A 19,871-nucleotide genomic window follows, 5' to 3' on the forward strand; every position below is an offset into this window, starting at 1 on the left:
TGCTGTAACCCTGGTGAGTCCCCCCCCTTCACTCCGTTGCTTGCCGCACCTTTTTTGAGGGCGCCAGGCTCGGGAGGAATCTGCTTTTGACGTGTTAACCTTTAAAACAGCCAAACGAGACTTTTTTTCCCCCAAAAGGGGGGAGGCGCGCGGGGGGGGGCGGTGACGCGCCCTTTCCCCGCAGCGGGCGCGCCGCCCCACGTGGCCCCGGGGCGGGGGGGGGGAGGGAGGGTGGGCCTGCCTACCCTGCTGGCACTGCGTCACCGCCGCCTCGGGCCAATGGGGGCGCGGCGAAAAAGCGGTTGGGCCAATAGGGGCGCGGCGGCGCGCGCGCTGGCGGCCAAGGGGCGGGGCGGTTGCGCGTGCCCCCTCAGCTCCGGGCTCCCGCGCCGGCGGGGTCAGGCGGCGGCGGCGCAGGTGGCCGGGGGCGGCCGGGCCGGGATGGAGGGCGGCGCGGCGGCGCTGATCCGGGAGGGCTGGTTCCGAGAGACATGCCGGTTGTGGCCGGGGCAGGCGATGTCGCTGCAGGTGGAGGAGCTTCTGCACCACCAGCGCTCCCGCTACCAGGAGATACTCGTCTTCCGCAGGTGCGGCCCGGCCGGGGGGGCGGCCCGGGGAGGCGGCGGTGGCGGTGAGGCGGGGGGTGGTAGAGCGCGGCGCCCAGCGCCATGCGGCGGGGCCTGGCGGCGCTGGGAGGGGGCGGGGGAGCGCGGCCCCGGTCCCGGGCCGGCTCCAACCCCGCTTCCCCGCTCTGCCCCAGCACTACCTACGGCAACGTCCTGGTCCTGGACGGGGTGATCCAGTGCACGGAGCGGGACGAGTTCTCCTACCAGGAAATGATCGCCAACCTGCCCCTCTGCAGCCACCCCGACCCCCGCAAGGTGAGTCGTCCCCGGGCCCCCTCCGCAGGGTCGTCCCTGGCCGGCCCTGGGTCCCGCAGACCGGCCCCCGGCCTCCCCACCGGCTCCTCCGGCCGTCGCTCCTGGCGCACGTCGGCGCTTGACAGAGCCCTCGTGGGCCACCGGAGCACATTGCTAAGCGCCGGGGCAGGACGGGCCCGGGCAGCTGCGGGGTTTCACGTTAGGCCTCACCGTGAAAGTTCCCCTGTGAGTCCCCACCGCTGACGGCCGGTTTTCTGCCCTCTTGTCTGCCAGGTGCTGATCATCGGCGGCGGCGACGGGGGAGTGCTGCGAGAGGTGGTGAAACACCCCACCGTGGAGTCCGTGGTGCAGTGCGAAATTGATGAGGTGCGTTGGGCTCCCCAAGCTGGGTGGAGGTGTCCCAGGGGCTTCGCTCAGAGGGGGCAGGCTGCCCAAGCAAAGGCAGCCCCTGCTTCACAGCATCAACGGGAGCTGCTGTTTCACCTGCTGCCCCTTGTCAGCAGCAGGCGCGTTTGCTGCCGGTTCTGCTGGCGTGACACTGACAGCGCCACCTCTTTGCCTTACAAGTCATCTACGTGGCAGCTGGATGCTTCTTGCATGTGATTTCTTCCACACACATAGGGTAGAGGCCCTTCCAGGCCAGCGTGGGCCAAGCATGGGATCTGGAGGAGGAAAGCTCTGGTTTTCTGAAGGTGGTGCTTTTCCCTCTCCCCCTGATGCAGAACAGAACTCTGCTCCTGCCAGAGGAGGATGGTGGCTTTGTTAAGCCGTCTCCTGCATCTGAAAGCAGGAAATAAGTGGGAGATATTTGTTTCCGTGGTAGATGGGCTGGTCCTCCTTCTCTTAGTTTGTGAGGATATTTTACTTTCTTAGAAAGTTTTGCTGTCTCCTCAAAGCAGGGCTTTGTTAGGAATGGGAAATGCTGATACATGAGACTGTGTACCTTGTCTTCCAAGCTAAGTAGGCATATGTGCCTGGTTTTGAACAAGCACTGCCTGACACCAGCGTATTTTTTTTTGTCTCTGCCAGCTGTGAGAAGCTGGTAGTGCTCAGTACAATTGCCGGGCCTCTTTTAGAGAGAAAACTGTGTCTTATGGGATGATTGATATAATGACTATAGAGCAGAGGTGGGAATGTTTCTCATCTTGCATCCAGAAACCTGCTGTCGTGGTTTTATTTAGGAAGAAAAAAAAAAAAGTCTTTGGCCAAGATCACCTCTGCAAGTGACGTCTGCAGGGAAAAGGAGCACAGAGCAGTCAGATCTGTAATCGTATTCTCTTAGTTCTTTGGGGAGCTTTTGAAGCTCCGAGTTCTTCTTGTTGAGTTTGGCAAGGACAGACCAACAGTGTCACTGAACCCTGAGGCCATAGGAAAGGGCTGAGTGTAGCTTGTTGGCTGAAGATGCTGACAGCTCTTGAGGATCTAGCTAGCAAGTCGGACTTGTGCTGAAGGCATGGAAGGAAATGACTCATTGTGCTGTTCTTTCAGCTGCAGCTGCACAGTAGCCTGAGAAGTAGCTCCTTGTAGCCCCCCCCCCGACCCACTTGTGTTCTCTGTGTTACAGGATGTGATCCAGGTATCCAAGAAATACCTCCCAGGGATGGCAGTGGGGTATTCCAGCGCTAAGCTGACCTTGCACGTGGGAGATGGTTTTGAGTTCATGAAACAAAATCAAGAAGCCTTTGATGTGATTATCACGGACTCGTCTGACCCCATGGGTAAGAATTCTAGACATAAAAGGATACTCCTTTCCACATTCCTTCTTTTCTCTTCTGCCTACCTCTTGGAAGTAATGCCAGCCTGCTCGGGCTCCTTTCACATGAAAAGGCTGTCACTGACCTGGTTCTTTTGGTAGGGAAAGGGAAGGATGAAGACCAGGAAATTGTATTAGCAAGTCTTCAAGCTAGCTGTCGCATTTCTCTCCTCAAAATTCAACCTCAGCAGCTATTGCTTCTGGCAGAATTGATCCTTGAGTCCAGCAATCCCGTGGAGGATACAGCACCGTGCTGGCAAAGACAGCTTTGCACGTGTCCGCTAATGAAGCAGTGGCTCACGTGCTGTTGGTGTAGCTACCTAGCCTAAAGATGGCTGTAGTGAGGTTGCTGTATTTCTGAAGGGGGAAAACTGAGGTAGAGAGGGACCAAATGTAGTTGTGGCACCTCATTTTAGGGACCTAACTATGACTGCCTGAGTCACCTTCACTCTTGCTATAGTCAACACAGAAAGAGGCATGTCTAAAAGGCATTTTAGAGCAGGAGTTCAGTTTTAAAAAGTGCTCACTGAAGCAAGAGGCAGCTGGTAGGACTTTCTTTGATAAAGATCCTGGGCTCTTGGGCTTGTTATCGAGCAATGCTAAAATACTGACGGTTCTGCTGTGCTAGGTGCAGGCTGGGGTTCACCCAGGGTCAAAACTTTTTGCTGTGATCACTAAAAAGCCGTTTGAAATGTCTCTTTTCCAGTGCAGTCCCTGTGCAGGCTGGGCATTTGAAAAACTTAGAAGCCTACCATCTTAGTCTGCCTCTAGACATATTTCTTTACTCCCTTTTCTCCCAGGTCCTGCAGAAAGCTTATTCAAAGAATCTTACTACCAGCTGATGAAGACAGCCCTGCGAGAAGATGGGATTCTTTGCTGCCAAGGTGAGGATGCTGTCTCTGGGCGGAGGCTGATGCCAGATCATTGCATGCAAAGTGTGAGGCACAAAGGGACTCTCTTATTGGGAGACATGATGCAGGGAGTAAAATCCATTTCAGCTCCCAGATACAGGAGCGGTTTTGATCCATATACGTCAGTTCATTAACTGCTGGACTGCGCTTAGTAAAACTGGTGTAAGGGTCTTATCTTGCCTTTGAAACCACCTGAGCTGTGCGGAGTAGAGCAGGTTTGGACTTGGAGCCACTGTTAACCTGGTACAGGCCTGTGCAGAGAAGAGGGGCAGCTCTCACCTTGCATCCTGTCTTTCTTTCTCCCTGTAGGTGAGTGCCAGTGGCTGCACCTGGATCTCATTAAGGAGATGCGTCAGTTCTGCAAGTCTCTGTTCCCTGTTGTGGAATATGCCTATTGCACCATCCCCACATATCCCAGCGGGCAGATTGGCTTCATGCTCTGCAGCAAGAACCCAGTGAGTTTCAGGCACCTGAAGTGCCCTTTTCCACTCCCTGAAAGCACCCGCAGAGCCTGCCCCAGGCTGTCCCTTACAGAGCCTGAGCTGTGGCACTGAGCTCTCCCAGCTGTGGGGCCTCTACGCTCTTGCTGGGGCCCAGCTCCACCAGCTCAGGACCCCAGAGCTGCAATGCAGCTTGCTCAGTGCTGTATGAAGTGCGAATTGGCCAGTAATGTAACCAGTTGCCTTAGAAAAGGACATGGTTTTCTCTCTAGGACCACAAAGTTGGAAGGGAGGAAGCCACTACCAGTTTCCAGTCTCTCTTAAGGCTTTGGCTTATTGATGCTGGCTGTTATAAAGTGGGCATCTGCTCGATAAGAATAAGCTTGCAACTGGTAATTGGCTCGTACAGAGGCCTCCAAGTGAGAGTCAGTGTTAGGACATGGGCTGGTACCTCTGTGTCAGACCACTGAGGTCTGTTCTCTTCCCAATCTGCTGCATTACAGCAAGCCTGTAATGCAACTACCACGTTGTTTTAGGGAGCCAGCGGCGCTGCTGCTGCTGTATTTTTCTGGGGTGCTGGCAGCATGCACTGTGCCTGACTTAACACAGATATGGATTCTGCTCTGAAAGAGCAAAAGCTTTGCTTCTTAGATGGTCGGGCACAATCTGACAGCTTCATCTGGCACATGGCTCACATGCAGTCTGACCTCATACGCTGACATCTGTGAATAAGGGCTAGTCACACGGGGTTCGGAGTGTAAACTCCAGCCCTTGAGGCTGGAGCTGTGCAGAACCTTTGACCTCATACTAGAACAGAAAGTCATCTGTTTTCCTGCAAGTCCTCTTGGTTCTCTGCCATCAGTCAGGATGCCTGTCACACAGCCTTTTGATCGTTACCCAAAAGCTACCTGGCTTCTTTATTGCAGAACACAAATTTCCGGGAGCCTGTGCAGCAGCTCTCACAGCAACAAGTAGAGGAGAGGAGTCTGAAATACTACAACTCTGACATTCATCGGGCGGCTTTCATTCTGCCAGAGTTTGCACGGAAGGTAAGTGAGGCTGCGCTGCTATTCCTCCATGAAGGATGAGGCGTGACTTTTCTTTGGCGGGAGTGGGTTTATTTAGGACTGAGGGTTTCCTGCAGCCCTGAAGGCTTCTGTGGGCAAGTTGGGGCAGGACGGCATTTTGTATGACACAGCAGAGTATGAGTCACCCTGGGAAGACAAGATTTCAGTTTGGAGCTGTTCTGTGGGTTGATGTCCTGTGCCTTGATGGCAGATCACTCCTACTTCACCTACCAAAACTAAGCCCAAGAACCTGCAGAACTGGTGTTTCCCACTAGAAAGCTCCAAAAGTCATAGATAAAACATGTTTGTGGTTTCTAGCACAAACCAGCGGGTAAAGAAAGGATGCTCTAGCATAGTTCAGTCTGCCTTCTTGAAGGATGGTCTGTATTCTGCATCGTTCCATCATCTCCTAACTGAGTTGCAACTGCAGGTTCCAGAAAAAACATCCTCAGCATGTCCTAGGAACGAAGGCAAATGCTACGGTTGTGTTTTAGAGCCATGTTTCTCTTGAGGACTGGTAGACTTGCAGCAGGTCCATCCTGACACTTTTTTTTGTCTTTGTCTGTCTCCAGGCCCTGAGCGATGTGTGAGACTGAGAAGCTGCTTTCTTCCTTCAAGTTGGATCCTGAGATCGTCAGTGATGTGGTGGGGACCTTCCCAGCAGACTGCAGATTTGCTCTCCACTGTGTGGGATTGTTTAACCCTTTGCCAGCCAACATTCCCTTTGATGATGTGTTAAAGATGATGGGGCATAAGCCAGATAAGACTATTGAAAAGGTCCAGTGACTTATTGTGCGAGGTCAAAACTGTTCTTTCCAGTGCTGGAAACGTAAGATGTCTTTTTTCCTTTCTCTCCTCCATGCACCCCATTCTAAATTCTCCCCTCCCTGCGCCCCACTCCATCCCATGCAACTGACATGATATATTTATAACTGACATGTATTTCCGTCTGGTGATCTTCTGAAACCTGGGAAGAGTCCAGAAGTCACTGACGCAGCCTTAAGCACAGAGAGCGAGAGCTTTGTGTGCAAAGTTTGCTTGCTCTCTCCTGATGGGAGCTCCCTGCTGCTGAGACGTTTTGACTGGTAACGGGTCTGAGCCTTCATGTCCCACTGCCCTTCTGCGACACCTGCGCTGGTCTGCAGCACAGTTGGAGAAGTCACAGTGCAAACTGTTGCCATTCACAATAGGTCTCCCTCCAACCCTGATGGAGTAGCAGTATTAAATACCAGCCAGGCAGGCTGGCAGCAAAGTCTTGTGGCTTTTTTTTTTTTTTTTAAATTGGTTGGAAACAGAAGTGCTGAGGTACTAACAGGCTGACTCCTGTTCTTACCTCTGCCATCAGAGTGGTTCCAAAGAATGTTTATCAATATGGTGATAGGCGCTTTATATATATAAATATAAATATATATATATAAAAAACAAACCTTGGATCCATTGCCTGCTGTTAAGTACTGATGTTGGGGAGTCAGTTGTGCTGACAAATCTTCATCTCGGTCATGCTGAGATGCCTCAGGCCTAGTCCTTAGGAGGCATCGTTATTTCTAATGCTGCCCCCGGAATCCCCAGATGCATAAGTTGTTTTTTGTTGTACTCTGTGAGATGGATCTGCCTCCACTTCTTTACTTTTGTTTTAAAGACTCCGTACCACCACTGCGCAGTGGGTATCTTTCCAGCACAACCACTGTGCAGTTGTCACTCCCTTGCAATCAATTAAACACTCGGCTCTGGTTAAGGTGACATCAGTGTGGGTCGGTGTGCTTCTTTGGGGAGAGTGTTGGGGGCGGAAACAGAGATCCTGAAAGTTTGCTGTGCTTCTCAGAAGACATCCAGCAGCGCTCTGTAGTTGGTCTCACTTCCTCTCTCCCTTGTCTCTAGGGATGACAAGTTATCAAAAAGCTCTGAAGAGCGATCCCCTTGAATGTTTTGTATTGTAACCTGACTGCCTAATAGCTGTCATCCTCTACGCTGCAAAGTCAGTACCTTCTATCTAAGCTATTCGCTAGTCCAAATGCTGCCTCTGGTACAGCTTTCCAAACTGTTTTCTAGCTGCCCATCTCCCTGCTGGCATCACGTAATTCCTGTCAATCGCTGGCCCCACTCAGTTGCACCATCCTTTCCTCTGCAAAAATTGCGGTGGCTTAGTGGCTCTGAGGGCCTGAACCAGGTACTGAGCTGAAGCTGAACAGGCTGGGAACTGTCACTAGGTGGCATCAGGAGAAGACAAAAAAAGAAGCTCCTTCTGAGGGAGGCTTTTTGGCTTGATAAGAGAAAACTAGAAGGAGCAGACTTTTGCAAAGGGGTTGAGCTTTACGATAATTGTGGACCCTACAAACAGCACAGGTGGTGCAGCCACTGCCTGCCTACAGCAAGGGACTTCTGCGGCGTCAGTACCAACCCTCCTACTTCCTTCCCTTTTTGATGAGACTTACCACTTCTTTCTCAGTGCCCTCTTCTACTACCAGTATCAGTACACCTTCTTTGTGGTTGTAAGGGTTTGCAAAGCATTGCTAAGTTGCAGAGCTGAGTCTGGATCTCTTCCGTATTCTTGTGTTGAGATTACTACACCCATTTTGTCTGTTAATTGTCTGGGTAACTGTCTCCTTTCTCCCACAGCTACTGATTCGTTAGGGCTATTGAGGCATTTTCATTGTTCAGTTCTTGTATTTTTATTATAAAGATCAGACCAGTAACAGAGGCTGGTTCTAGCTACTCCTGTTTAAAATGCTGTGGGACCTGAATCCCATTCAGCCCTTCATCCTTCACAGAAAACTACCTCTGGCACTTTCTCTCCCCTGGAATAGGAATGAAGGCCGGGACTGCAGTCCAGGAAGGCCTTAGAGTAGCTGCCAACTAGTAACAAGTTCAAGCCTTCCACCCACCCTTGGTGAGTACAACAATGCCCAGGAGGGAAAGAGCTTCCTCAAACCTGTTATTACCCTCCACGCAGCCAATTATTCCTTTTGTTTCTCTGAGATCTCTCCAAATTTGTAAGTTCAGTGAGTGGCCAATGATGAGTGCAGGAAGACAAGGCTGTTTGCCAACCAAGTCGCATATGCTCTGTCCATAGGGTCCTATATATAGTTTCCGAGTCATTTCAAATCACTGTTCTTTACAGGCAGTTTCAAATACCTCAGAGCCTTGCAATAGGTGAAGACAGAGATCGATTCCCAAATCAAGCACTCATTAACAGTGCAGCAAGGGTTTGTGCATCTCTAGCTGGTTCCATCTGAGCACTCTGAGCGCTTCATGACTGTTAGAAGTCACGCCTGTGCTGAGCGCTGCCACGAGGTGTGCATGGTATTTGACATGGCGGTCACCCGTCAGGCGATCGTGTCTACAGATTGATTATCCCTTCCACAAATGCATGTCCAAGCTGCAGCATGCTGTGGCCAAGGACGCTGGGGAATGAAAAGAGACTGGCAATTTGGGTAATGCCCAACAGGAGAAAACTAACAAGGCCTCGTATAGAACTGTGCTCTGAACACCGAAAGCAATCTTTGCAGTGTCTCCACGTGGGCAACTAAAAGACTTGAGTAATTTTTTTGGAGTTTTAGCTGGCTTTTGCCCAAGGCTAGTCAAGCAAGGCTGTTCACGAGCAAAGATCCACAAAGATGATGTTTGTCTAGACACGCTAGTCATGTTCCAGCATCTTATTAAGCTAGGAGCATATGAACAGGGATAGGCTTTGTCCCAAGAAACGTACAATGCAATATCAGAGCAGGTGGAGACAAGCGAGGGAACAGAGCCTGATGGGCTTTAGCACATCAATTGCTTAAGCCTCTTGGCGCCTTTTGAACTGTGTTAGACTCTCTGCTCTGTGCTTTACTCACTGAACTAACTCAATTTTTAGGAGTTTGGAAAAGAGCTTAAAAAAATTAAGAGAAATCTCTTGCCTGTATCTCTTGAGCCCCTTCAGCCAGTTAATTGGCATGAGTGTCGTATTCATCCAGAGCTAATGTTATCGAGGCCTGGCTGAATTATTGATGCAGCTTGGCTGGAGCAAGAGACTGCTGAAGTAAGAATGACAATTCATCTTTCATCAGAGAACAGCAGTAAGCAAACAGTCAAAAAAGTAATAAGTGCCACCAAGCTCAGGGAAAGGAAAGTTCCTTTGTTTAAATGGTGGAGGAAGAGAAGGAAAAAGTGTGGACAAAAGTGTGAAACAGTAGCTCAGGTCTAGCAGAAGAGTCAGACAAAATGTTGTTAAAAAGTAAGATGAGAAGTTTAACCATGTTAAATACTGAGAAGTCTAGGTGACACTCTTTCCTGGTCATGTGTAGGATGGAGTTAAGTGCTTTTAAAATACGCAAAAGGTGGGGAATTAGAGCCAGGGAATCTCAATTATAGCACAGTGATGTGTGAAGCAGATAAAGGCGGGGAGGATTATTACGAATGTTAGGGATCTCAGTGGCAGGCCTTTCAAGGAGGCCAGCTCGGTGGCTAATGGGGTTTGACGTGCAGTGGTGAGGACGAGGGCTGGGACCCCGCAGGAGGTGGCTGCCTTCTCCTGGGTACTGATTGTCTGCTGCAGCAGCCCACGGCCATGCAGCTTGGGGAAGGAGTTTGCTTAACAAAGCTAATTCTGTGAGCCAGGGAGAAGGGCAAGATGATGTATGCGATGACCCTGCATGTGTTTCGTCCCCCTTCAGCTGTAGGAGAGGAGTAACCAGAACCCTACGCTATCTGGAGCACATGAATTAAAGCTCTGCCAGCTGAGCAGTCCCTTCTGCGGTGCTGGCAGCCTCACAGTCCCGTGTGTTAACGTCCCTGGTGAGCTCCTTCTGACTGAATTCCCACAAGGCGCAGTGCGTACGCGATCCCTCAGGAAATCCAAATGGTAAAGAAACATTTCTATCCAAGTCTTGTCTGGCTAATCTTGCCACCACGGGAAGAGTCTGGAGTAACAGAGGTCAGTTCGTAAGGCAGTAGGCAGTAACCCCAGGTGTCCTCAGCCTGCATCACAGCCTGAAATGCCTCCTCCCTGGAGCAGAGCAAAACCTTTCCAGTAGAAAATAGAGGTATTTTGAAATAGAAGTGTTTCATAGCAAGGAGTTATTTTTGAGTAAGATTTTTGGTGGAATAACTGCAATGTTTAACTTTGCATGTGTTTTGAAATAACAAAAAGTTTTGAGCATACCCCTGAAGCCTTATGCTCACCATCCCTTCATCCTCCTGTGGTCCCTCTGGGGTCGACAGACAGAGAAGGCAGCACAACTCCCCAGAGAGCTGTAACAGGCTTGTAGTTGTGCGTGCTCTGACAGCAGCATCCCTGCGGTGCTCCCCTCCTCCTCCCTGCACCTGCTCCGCAGCTCTTATCGGAGAGGAGCGGCAGCAGAGGCTCCAGCCCACGCTCACGCAGTCTCTTCCTTGGGTTTGTTAGATTAGTGCTGATGAAAAGCCGTGGCTGGAACGGCCACCTGCATGCTTCTCGGAGGCCCCTGGGGAGTGCAGCGCAAAGGAATATTGCAAGCTTGGCCTGATAAATGAGCTGTGATTTCAGGCCCATGAACAAATTGGTTTCCCCTTCCAGGAAGGCTCACAACTGTCAGCTGACTATTGCTTTATTTATTGCATTGGCCTTTGCAACTAGGGACTCTTGAGGGCAGAGAGAAAGGGTTCCAATGACAGGGAAGCAGAAGCATTTGAACCCTTCATCTGCAGTGGAGTGCCTCACCTTTGGGAACCGGACTTTGTTCTGGAAGCCTGATGCAATTCTGCTATGTGCTTTAAGACATTGTGATCTGAATCCAGCCCAGGCAACAAATGGGCAGAAGACGGCAAATATCCAGGCCATTGAGGAAAGCAATTGAGAAATTAGCTCATTCCTTAACGTGGCATTTGGTGCCAGACACAGCCTTAGCTTTTGTATTCCAGCAATGCCCAGTCTTTGCTGCTGTACAGACGCACTGAGAGGTCAGGGACAGCTTTCTTGAAATATAGAACCTCTCCCATTACATGTTGCTTGTGCACCCTTAATCACAAAAGGATGGAGGTTGTCTTACGTGACTGTGGGAGCATCTTCTGCTGTACTTCTGAACCCACTCTGCGTCTCTGCTGAAGCCACACCAAGTGTGAGCCAAAATCCTTGGATAGCCAGGCCTTTTCAAGTTACTGTGTGCTGACCTTCCTTCTGGAGCATTTCCACCCTTACCAGATTCCCATGGATGTGTTCATGGGTATGCTGATGTCAGATAGATTACCCTCCCTGTAAAGTGGTAGAAACCCACTCAGATCACATTGAACTCTGGACAGAAGAGAGCTTCAAGGAAGAAGACTTCTAAAGGGGTGAGTCAGATAACAGAGAGAGAAAGTGGTAAGAGAAAATCAAGGAAAGAATTGTCAGAAATGTTTATTCCTCCAAGGGAAGACCTTTAACCTTTCCTGTACAGAGCGATAAGCATTTAAGGGTTGGCAAAAAAAATAATTGCAGCCTTCCTAAAGGTCAGACAGACGATGCGCCAGGGAACAGTAAGAATGGAGAACAATCCTGGTGCTGTATGCTGAACTCTTTCCAGTTACTAAAAAGAGCAAATTTTATCACCAGAGGGTTATTTTACTTCCTTTGGAAAGGGGGATGCTGCTATAGCCTATGATGGGGAGATGGTCAGCAGTGGTGGCAGCAGAATCAGCATGGTCCCTGCAAGGGGGCCAGAGCTTGAGAAGGACAGACTAATAATGTTGGGGAAGTAGGAGAGGGAATGTGAGGAAAGAGCACTAGGGAAAAGGGAAGAATCTGGAAAAGAGGCATCTGATATTGAGGGATACTGTAGCAGACCTTGGAGGGAACTTGTTTGGATTTAGAGATCCAGTCCTACTCTGGGCACTGGAGTCTAAGTGCTCTGATGTGTCCCTATTCCCTTCCTACCCAGCCTTGCCCAGGCTAGGAGTACAGGTTTTGGCTGTGCTGTCCTCGTCAGCAGGGCCACAGGTTTGGTGCTGGCATATCTGGGCAGAAAGTCCCCAAAGCCAACCCCCTCAAGAGCTAACAACTGTTTTGTTATTGCCCTTTAATTCCAGGACAGATTCACAGCAGCCTGGTCACTGTTTACATCCCTGTGGGCCTCCCCAGAAGCTGATCTCTGGCTCAGTGCATCATCCCTGTTTTCGTAGAAGAGCATTGTCGCACTTGTGACCCCATTCGCTCAATGAAGCATTATAGAAAACAGCCCATTCAGAAGGCAAAGCTGCAAACAAAACCATATTTATTAGAACAAGCAGTTTGGTTAGACCAGATGGCCCCCAGCATGGAGACCTGGCTGCGCTGCTTCTGCTGTCTGTCTCGCTTTTGGGCTAGTGGGCCCACGAGGTTTAGTCCTGCCTCATAACCACCAGTATGGGATTCACCTTCTGCCTGCCTGTCAGCCCAGGCACATCTCCTGCTCACAGGTACCTGCCCTTCGTTCCTCTTGAGCAGCCAAGTGTGCTTTCTCCATTTGCTATTCTCCCACTTTTACCTCTCCTGGAGCAAATCGGCTGCGGGTCATTTGGCAAGTCCCTGTGATTTGTCTGCTTGCTGGAGCCTGGTACTTCACTGCCCTCTGTCTCCAGCCCCAGGCTGGCTGGGAAGTGTTTGACAGAATCCATTACGAAGGGCTAACACAGCAATTCTGATAAACTAGCAAGATCAGTTTAAAAGGAAATAGATAATGTTTCATCCGAAACTGGTGCATGGAAGCCAGGTCTCACAAGGCGGGGGTGAGAAACAATGAGGTTACAAAGTTTTCTGAGGAAAATTGCTAGATTTTCTCCACAAGTCCATATGACTCAAAAAAGGTTTTTTCTTTGTATCTTTCAGTGAGGGAATCCAGCATTTCTTTTCAAATACGCATGGAAGCAATGGCATCTTTTCCCTCAAGAGCATCCGGGGTGGTGTAAAACTGGCATTAGGAGCTGTGTTATTTGCAGGCGAAGCTTCATCACGCTGTTTTCAGGAACTGTGATGCTGGTAAGCAGTGGAAGTGGGCAACAGGTTTTTCTACCTTCTGTTCTTAGTTCTGCCACAGCATACCCTTGGCCAAGTCACCTCCCTGTGGGGTTTTTTAATGTGCTAAATTAGGATAACAATTTACCTTTTGACTGTCATTTGTTGGTAGGGTCAGAAAGAGGATTGCCCTGAGGTGAGTGCTTCTGGAGCAAGAGCTAGTGGTCAGATGGGATTTTAGCTCTGTCTCTGCATCTCTCGGGCATGTGGCAGTGGATGCCATCCCAGCATGATGGGGACAATGCAAAGCAGATAGCAGTGCTTAATAGCACCTTCTGCAGGCCCACAGTCCAGTCTCACTGGTGGGATGGCCTTTTGGGCAAAGGCAGAAGCATTATTAACAACTGCTAACCAGAGATCAGAAAGGGTAGGAACTTACTCCAAGCAGGCAGCAGTCAGTGCCAGCATGCCATGAGCCTTTTTCTGAAGCCTCTGTGCAGGGCAGCTCCAGCTCTGACCACCCTTTCACTACTTTGTTTTCCCTTTAATACATTTAAACCAAACATCTCCAAGTCCGGATTCACTGTGTTGACATACTGAAAAAATATTAGGAACAAAAACCAGTAAAACAAGACTCCCCCCCAACTGGCTTCCAGGTAGCCTTATGTACATTTGCAAGACAGATTATATTACTGCATAGATGCAGCCTGTGTCCCCATGTTACCATACAAGGAAAGCTGGACATACTGGTATTCCACAGTGAGATGCGTGACTGGATGCAGAGATCCAGATCCAAATACCCCTAGAGTCTGGAGCTGTTTGGACACACAGGCTGAGGGTCCAAGCCCATATCTAAGAAGTGGTGGCCAGGCGTTTTACCTCTTCTCTCTGAATCATCCATCATTGGCCAGAGGTTTGTGCAAGCTGGTGGCCTGTTCTATCCAACATTATGTTCCCAAGCAGAATTCAGCTAACTAGGAGAGGCACAGACAGTGCCTACAATTTCTCAGAGTGAAGAAACAGCACGTTACTGGAGAGTCCCAAACCTTTGCTTCCTCAGTCTTTGCAGGTCTGGCACACGGAAAGCACAGAGGCACTGAAGTATCCCACTCAAGCAGCCAAGTGTTAACAACCTCTCCAAAGTCTAATTTGCCTTTGATATAGACTTAATTGTTTGCGTCACCCACTGGGCTAGGGGGAGGGCTATAAAAGGGGCTGCAGCCATTGTCTGAGGCAGAAGAGAGCCCAGAAACAGCTCCCTCTCCCAGTCTTCCTCATTCAGCACAGTAGTCACAGCCTGTACATCATGCAGCTGGTGGCCAGCCTGGTGTCCGTTCTGCTGCTGGTGTGGAGCGTGAGAGCCACTGCACTGCCTGGAGAAGAGAGACTCGCAATACAGAACACTAGGGTGAGTATAATGCACCCTGTGCAGGAGCTGGGTGAGGTGGGAGCACGAAGAAGCAGGCTGGAGCCAGGGGAGGGATAATAAGGGCAATTAGGCTGTACCTGATGCAAACAACTCTTCTGCCCCTCTATATTCCAAGGCACTACAGCATCATGCACTGCTGAAGCACAGGCTATTGCTATAGCTTACTAGCCAGTTTATTTAAGAAAGGTACCAGGGCAGATCCCAGAGATCTGGGAAGCAAAGCAAAGTCTGACCAAAGCAAAAACTGGCAAAAAGAACAGAGCGGAGAGGAGCGGCAAAAGGAGAAAATAATATTGCTGAAAGAGTGCAGCGTGAGAGAATAAAGCAGAGTACTAGGGGGGGAGAGAAAAGATACGTAATTGGTAAAATGATCAAGGGAGATGATATTTTAAATAGGACTCATGGGAAGGACAAATGTTTAAAAGATGGGTTCAGTAGGAAAGTAACAGAGGAATAATAAATGAAGTAATTATATCAGAATAAAATTGCTTTTTACAGAGTAGTATTCACAAGGGGAGTTATACTGACATAGTTCTGCTAGAATAATTACACTCTGAACCAGCAGAGCTCTATGCAGTGGCAGAACTTATTATAGCAATATAATTATCCTACCAACTGGCAAAACTCTAATATTATAATGGCTATAGCACTATAATAACTTTGTTTTGCTGGACTATTTCCCCAAGAGGCCAAAAGGGTAGGAAGTAATAGCATAACATAATCACAATCAAGCGTTCTGTTCTGCTTGTCCTTGCCCCGCAGTTGTCTCACCTGCATGTTCCTTGCCATCCCGGAGATTCCTCTGGGCTGTGGTTAGTCACCCCGCTCTCTGCCAGTCCAGTTCACAGCTGCATCTATAAGACTGAGGTTATTTCGGTCCTGCAGAGGAGCTAACCCGAGAAGTGAAGGATCCCGATGGTGGTTTCAAAGGCACTAACTTCTCCTTTGTGCGTATCCACATCATTTTTTCTGTCCTAGCGTTGGCTCCAGCTCATCCATCAGTGTCTTGCTGCTTCAGGAGTGGGCTCACATCCCATTAACAACAGAACTGGCTGTGAAAAAGAAACATATACAGTGTGAGGTGCTAGGGCTAGCGTTCTGTTAGAGACCAGGGCTTCTGCAGCTGGCTGGGATTAACCCTTCTGGGGATAACTGTAAACTTTCAGCTGTACATTCTTACAATAACAAATCCAGTACTTAAGAAGTAATCTCTTTCTGGTGCAAATCCTAGCTGCTGGGGAAAAAAAGAAACAAGTTGTAGGGAATAAATCAGTAAATAAGACTTTGGTAAAAATGAATTAAAGTGTAATGACTTTTAGTCTTCCACACGCTGTTGCTTACAAAATAATGATATAATAGATATATTGATTCTCTACAGAGCATTCTACAGACTGAAAAATTGTTAGCTACTGATGAACCAATCCCTACAGTCACCACTTGCTGTAACTCAGGCAAATGTTTTAAGTATGAGGAATATTGGGATTTTACATATAAAACACCATAAAATGCATAACAATGCAAAAGAAAGATCTGCGCCTTCTGACGCACTGGTGGATGTAGTACAGGGAATTGAGCAGCTACCCAAAGGTGTGCCACGACCCATCCGTGCTAAGATCTCTGGCTGCTGCCAAATTGTCTTGATCTCTCGCGGCTCGGGAACAGCTATAGGCAGAAAGGATGTTGGCAGTGGATTAGTGCAGGGGAAGAGCTGCCTAGTTTCACTAACAGCCACAGCCGATCATGCGTAAGGAATATCCCCTAACAGCATGCTGAGCTTTGCCTTCCCCACCCAAGTCTGAAGCTGATGCCTCTGCTTGGAGCCGGTTATTTAAAAACAGTACTTAGAGCTGGGAAAGAAGCTTACAAGGAAGACATGACCCAGGAGACACATTTAGCTGGGTTCCCCAGTCCCAGTCCATCTCCCAAAGGCTCAAGACATTTCTTGCAGCCTGGAGTAGGAATCAGGATGGGGACAAGCTGGCTTTTATCTTTTTTTTCTGCTACAAACATAGCATGTAATTTTTTTGTGCCTCAGTTTCTCCTGTGTGGAAGCAGGTTAGTTAACAGAGCTAAGGAAGTGATTAAAAAATATCCATAAACATTCTATAACTTAAAATAATTGCTGATGCCTGTCTTTATCCATCTTTTGAGTTGCTCACCAAGTGGTCCTTAGCAAATGCTGGTACTGACAGCAGTCCTAGCAGTAAACATGGCATTCGTGAGAAGTGACGTGGAAATGTGCTTCCAGCATTCCCATCTGCATGGGAAACAGGATCTATTCCCGTCAAACCATCTATCCCAGCTTGTCCAGTACCAGCTGTCTCCACTAATGAGTCACAGAGACCAAGAATACACGGGCAAGAGGCAACTCCTCAGATTTGCTGGATGTAAAGTTAAGAGAAACAAGATAACTCACAGCTTGTTACTGACAGAAATCCCTCAAGCCCCGAACCACAGGCTGTGCTCTTTTGCTATGGCAAAGGGATGGAGCTCTGCAGCTCCTCCTTCATCCTGCCTTCCCCCAAGCTCAGGCTATTGAAATACAGGTTCTTGCTCTTGAAATACAAGCTGCCTCTCCCCACCGATTAAATATTTTGCTCCGGATTCTTGGGGCATCTCTTCCTTGTTACGTTTCATTCACAGCATTTTACGGTGGGCTGCAGCCCCCAGTGCACTTAATTTAATATTGCTCAGGACTCTGTGCCTCTTCCCTGACCTTCCCGCGTCGGATGCTGGGCAGTCAGAGCAGCGAAGGCAGTGTGGGCTTACTAGGAGACAAAGCAGTTTGGCATTCAATGGAATTTAATTAGTGCGGGCTGCAAGGGACTTTACAGCCAATTCATGCCTATTTGTTAGCAGCCCTTTTCCAGTTATAACACGGCAGGTGCGCCTCTCCCTGTCTGGCCAGCTGAGCTGGATGGGGGACAGGAGAAGGAGGAGTGACCTCTGCAGGCATCAATTCCTCAGCTCTGCCGATGGGAAAAGCATCACCTCCAAGGACAGGGCACTAGGGGAAGCAGGGAACAGAGAATGGACCCCACAAGGGATGTTTTGCCTCCATGGCTGTGGGTTACAGGGCCTTCATTCGTCACTTTTCCCGGCTCTCTGCCCGCAGGAACAGAGCACAGTTCGGAAAGACGCCATCCTGAAGATGCTGGCAGGCCTGCTGGACAGCGTGGACGTGGGGCACGAGGCGGCCTCCCCGGACCTGGAAGAGGAGGGCAAGCTGGAGGAGGAGCGGGCGGTGCTGGGGCGGCTCGCCCAGCTATCGCAGCGGGATCGCAAGGCCCCCTGCAAAAACTTCTTCTGGAAAACCTTCACCTCCTGTTAGTGCTGCCCGGCCTGGCCCCGCCGGGATGCCCGCCCACAATCACCCTCCCCTCCCTCCATTGCCCTGTCCCCCGAGCTCCCTTCCTTCTCTTCTCCACCCCTGAGAATAAAGCATGGCGCCCCGGGGACTCGTCTCTGCCTCTCTGCGCCCCGCCGGGCCGGGGTGGTGCGGGGCGGGCCCGGCCGCACCGGGAAAGATGGGCGGGCCTGGCCGGTGGGAGGCGGCGGCCATCTTGTGGGGTGGCCATGTGGGGGGTGGCCATTTTGGAAAGGGGCTTCGCAGTGGCGAGGGGCTGAGGGGGTGTGGTGGGGCCGTGGCAGGGGCTTCAGACTCTCTCCCTTGCCGGGAGGAACCCCTAGGTGGGAGCAGGCGTGCAGCCATCCTTAAAGCTGCTGCATCTGCCCCAGAGGCCTCTGAGGAACCAGGTGGGTTTGCATGTCCCCTCTGTGCCAGGGTGGGCGAGTGGGGTGAGGCCCAGGCACTGGGCAACAGGGGTTGTTCCCCGTGGGGAGGGCCCTCTGTGCTAACCCCCAGTCAGGATAAGGTGCTAAGCCATGATCTGGAGAGGATGGGTTGGTCCTGGGCGTGTGGGCGAGCAGCCCCTTGTGCTTCTTTCCATGCTGGCTGTGACAGGGGTGGGCTGAGGGAAGCACCCAGGCAGTGCTCTGTATGTGGGGGGGTGCAGGGGCCGTGGGAGGAGGAGAGGGGCCCAGAGCCTGGCCTGCCTTTGGTTTGAGAGCACGTATCTCCAGAGCAGTTCCTTGGGTGCCCTGGGGGTCCGTATGCATCCAAAATGCTGGGCTCTGCGTCCGAAACCGATTCAAACAGACCATCTGTGATCCTGGGGCCAGCAGCTCAGACTCTGCTCTAATGGTTTCTTGGTGTCTTGTCATCTTGCTTAAAAAAAACAAAAAACACAACACCTGATTTCTCTTACTTATTTTCTCAGGTGCTGCTTGGTGTCTGGAGAGTAGTAGGGCCTGTTGTTTTATTTCTTCTGGCTTGAGGAGGAGCTTTTTGAACCTTTGTTTTAGAACTGACAGGTAGTGTAGAGATACGAAAGATAGATGAGTTCAGTACAGATATTTCTCTCTAAAGGAGACTGCTGAGGCCTTGGTCTCGCATGCTGGCAAAGGGTATGAAATTTCACTTGCTGTATTTACTTTAATTCTTAGCATTAACAAGTTGAGTTTCGGAGCTATGGTCATGCTGGGAATGACCACACAAAATAGCAGACCAGCTGTATGTTACTGAGCCTGTCTCCAAGTCCTGACTGGCCACTGGTGAGAACTAGAAGGTAGTTATTTGTAGTGGCTTGCTTTTGAACCTTTACATTTTGTTTTTGGAGGCCAGTGACCATGAGGTCTCTCATCTCAACAGCAGCATTTTGGATTAATCAGCAGCCAGCCTGTTTTCTTACAGCTGAAGTAGCGCTTCCAACTCCCCCGCTCTCCCTCAATAATGAGTGATACAACCACTCCAGCACCTAGATGGGCTGGCTTGCTGCTGCCGCGTTGCTCTGTGTCAGGCTGCATTTTCACTGCATCATTTGCCATAGAAATTTCTGGCTGTGTGTCTCCGGCTTGCAGGAAGAGTTAGAGCCCTGTGGCTTGTTTTATTTTTCACTCCATAATGAAAAATAAGATCCTTGCTGGGGCAACTCAGCAACTCAGTATATGGGTAATGGGATATGGAGCTTTCCAACTGTGTTCCGTGGAGCACCCGGCCTAGGACACAGGAGACCTGATTTTATGCCTCACTTTGCTGCTGGCATTTGCATTTTATCATTACCTCCTTTTTAATATCTCGGTTTCCCTGCCTTTAAAATGGGGCAGTAGCTCTTGTCTCCTCTTACAATTTTGCTTCAGATACATAGGTGACAAGTGCTGGATAAGAGCTAATTATACCCGTTATTGTTACTAAGACCTGTGTAGCAGTATGAGACCAACCAGGATGCTAGTATCTTGGAATTGTTCTCAGTTGCCTTATTATCCACCATTAAATCTTGTCTGTCATAATAATGTTGAAGACAGCGTGTACTGAAAATGAGAAGCCCCACAGCACATAGACATGGAAATTGCCCCTAACAGAGACTGCCTGTTCAGCAAACTGTATGCTGTGTTATTTAGTGGTTC

The 19,871-nt window shown here is 49.9% G+C and overlaps 2 protein-coding genes across 3 annotated transcripts; both read left to right on the forward strand.

Moving 5' to 3' along the window:
- Positions 1-380: 380 nt before the first annotated feature.
- SRM (spermidine synthase) lies at positions 381-6,830 on the forward strand. Its single transcript, XM_054222526.1, has 8 exons — positions 381-587; positions 761-881; positions 1,155-1,247; positions 2,446-2,599; positions 3,435-3,518; positions 3,855-4,000; positions 4,912-5,034; positions 5,625-6,830. The coding sequence occupies exons 1-8, from the start codon at positions 442-444 to the stop codon at positions 5,640-5,642; spliced, it is 885 nt and encodes a 294-aa protein (XP_054078501.1). The 5' UTR covers positions 381-441; the 3' UTR covers positions 5,643-6,830.
- Positions 6,831-11,357: 4,527 nt separating this feature from the next.
- Positions 11,358-18,979, forward strand: CORT (cortistatin). Of its 2 annotated transcripts, XM_054222528.1 has the most exons (5): positions 11,358-12,441; positions 12,851-13,000; positions 14,259-14,384; positions 17,521-17,731; positions 18,912-18,979. In XM_054222528.1, the coding sequence occupies exons 2-5, from the start codon at positions 12,995-12,997 to the stop codon at positions 18,923-18,925; spliced, it is 357 nt and encodes a 118-aa protein (XP_054078503.1). In that variant the 5' UTR covers positions 11,358-12,441; positions 12,851-12,994; the 3' UTR covers positions 18,926-18,979. The 2 variants fall into 2 exon arrangements, with proteins under 2 accessions (XP_054078503.1, XP_054078502.1); XM_054222527.1 differs by lacking the exons at positions 11,358-12,441; positions 12,851-13,000; positions 14,259-14,384 and having other exon boundaries at positions 16,983-17,731.
- The last annotated feature ends 892 nt before the right edge of the window (positions 18,980-19,871 follow it).

The sequence above is a fragment of the Rissa tridactyla genome, chromosome 16 (assembly GCF_028500815.1).
Source record: "Rissa tridactyla isolate bRisTri1 chromosome 16, bRisTri1.patW.cur.20221130, whole genome shotgun sequence".
NCBI classification, from domain to species: domain Eukaryota; kingdom Metazoa; phylum Chordata; class Aves; order Charadriiformes; family Laridae; genus Rissa; species Rissa tridactyla.

Coding starts and splice junctions, on each gene's coding strand:
- SRM (XM_054222526.1), top strand. CDS start 442: ATGGAGGGCGGCGCGGCGGCGCTGATCCGGGAGGGCTGGTTCCGAGAG. Junction 2,600..3,434: donor GGACTCGTCTGACCCCATGG/GTAAGAATTCTA, acceptor CTTTTCTCCCAG/GTCCTGCAGAAAGCTTATTC. Junction 3,519..3,854: donor TGGGATTCTTTGCTGCCAAG/GTGAGGATGCTG, acceptor TTCTCCCTGTAG/GTGAGTGCCAGTGGCTGCAC.
- CORT (XM_054222527.1), top strand. CDS start 17,323: ATGGGGGACAGGAGAAGGAGGAGTGACCTCTGCAGGCATCAATTCCTC.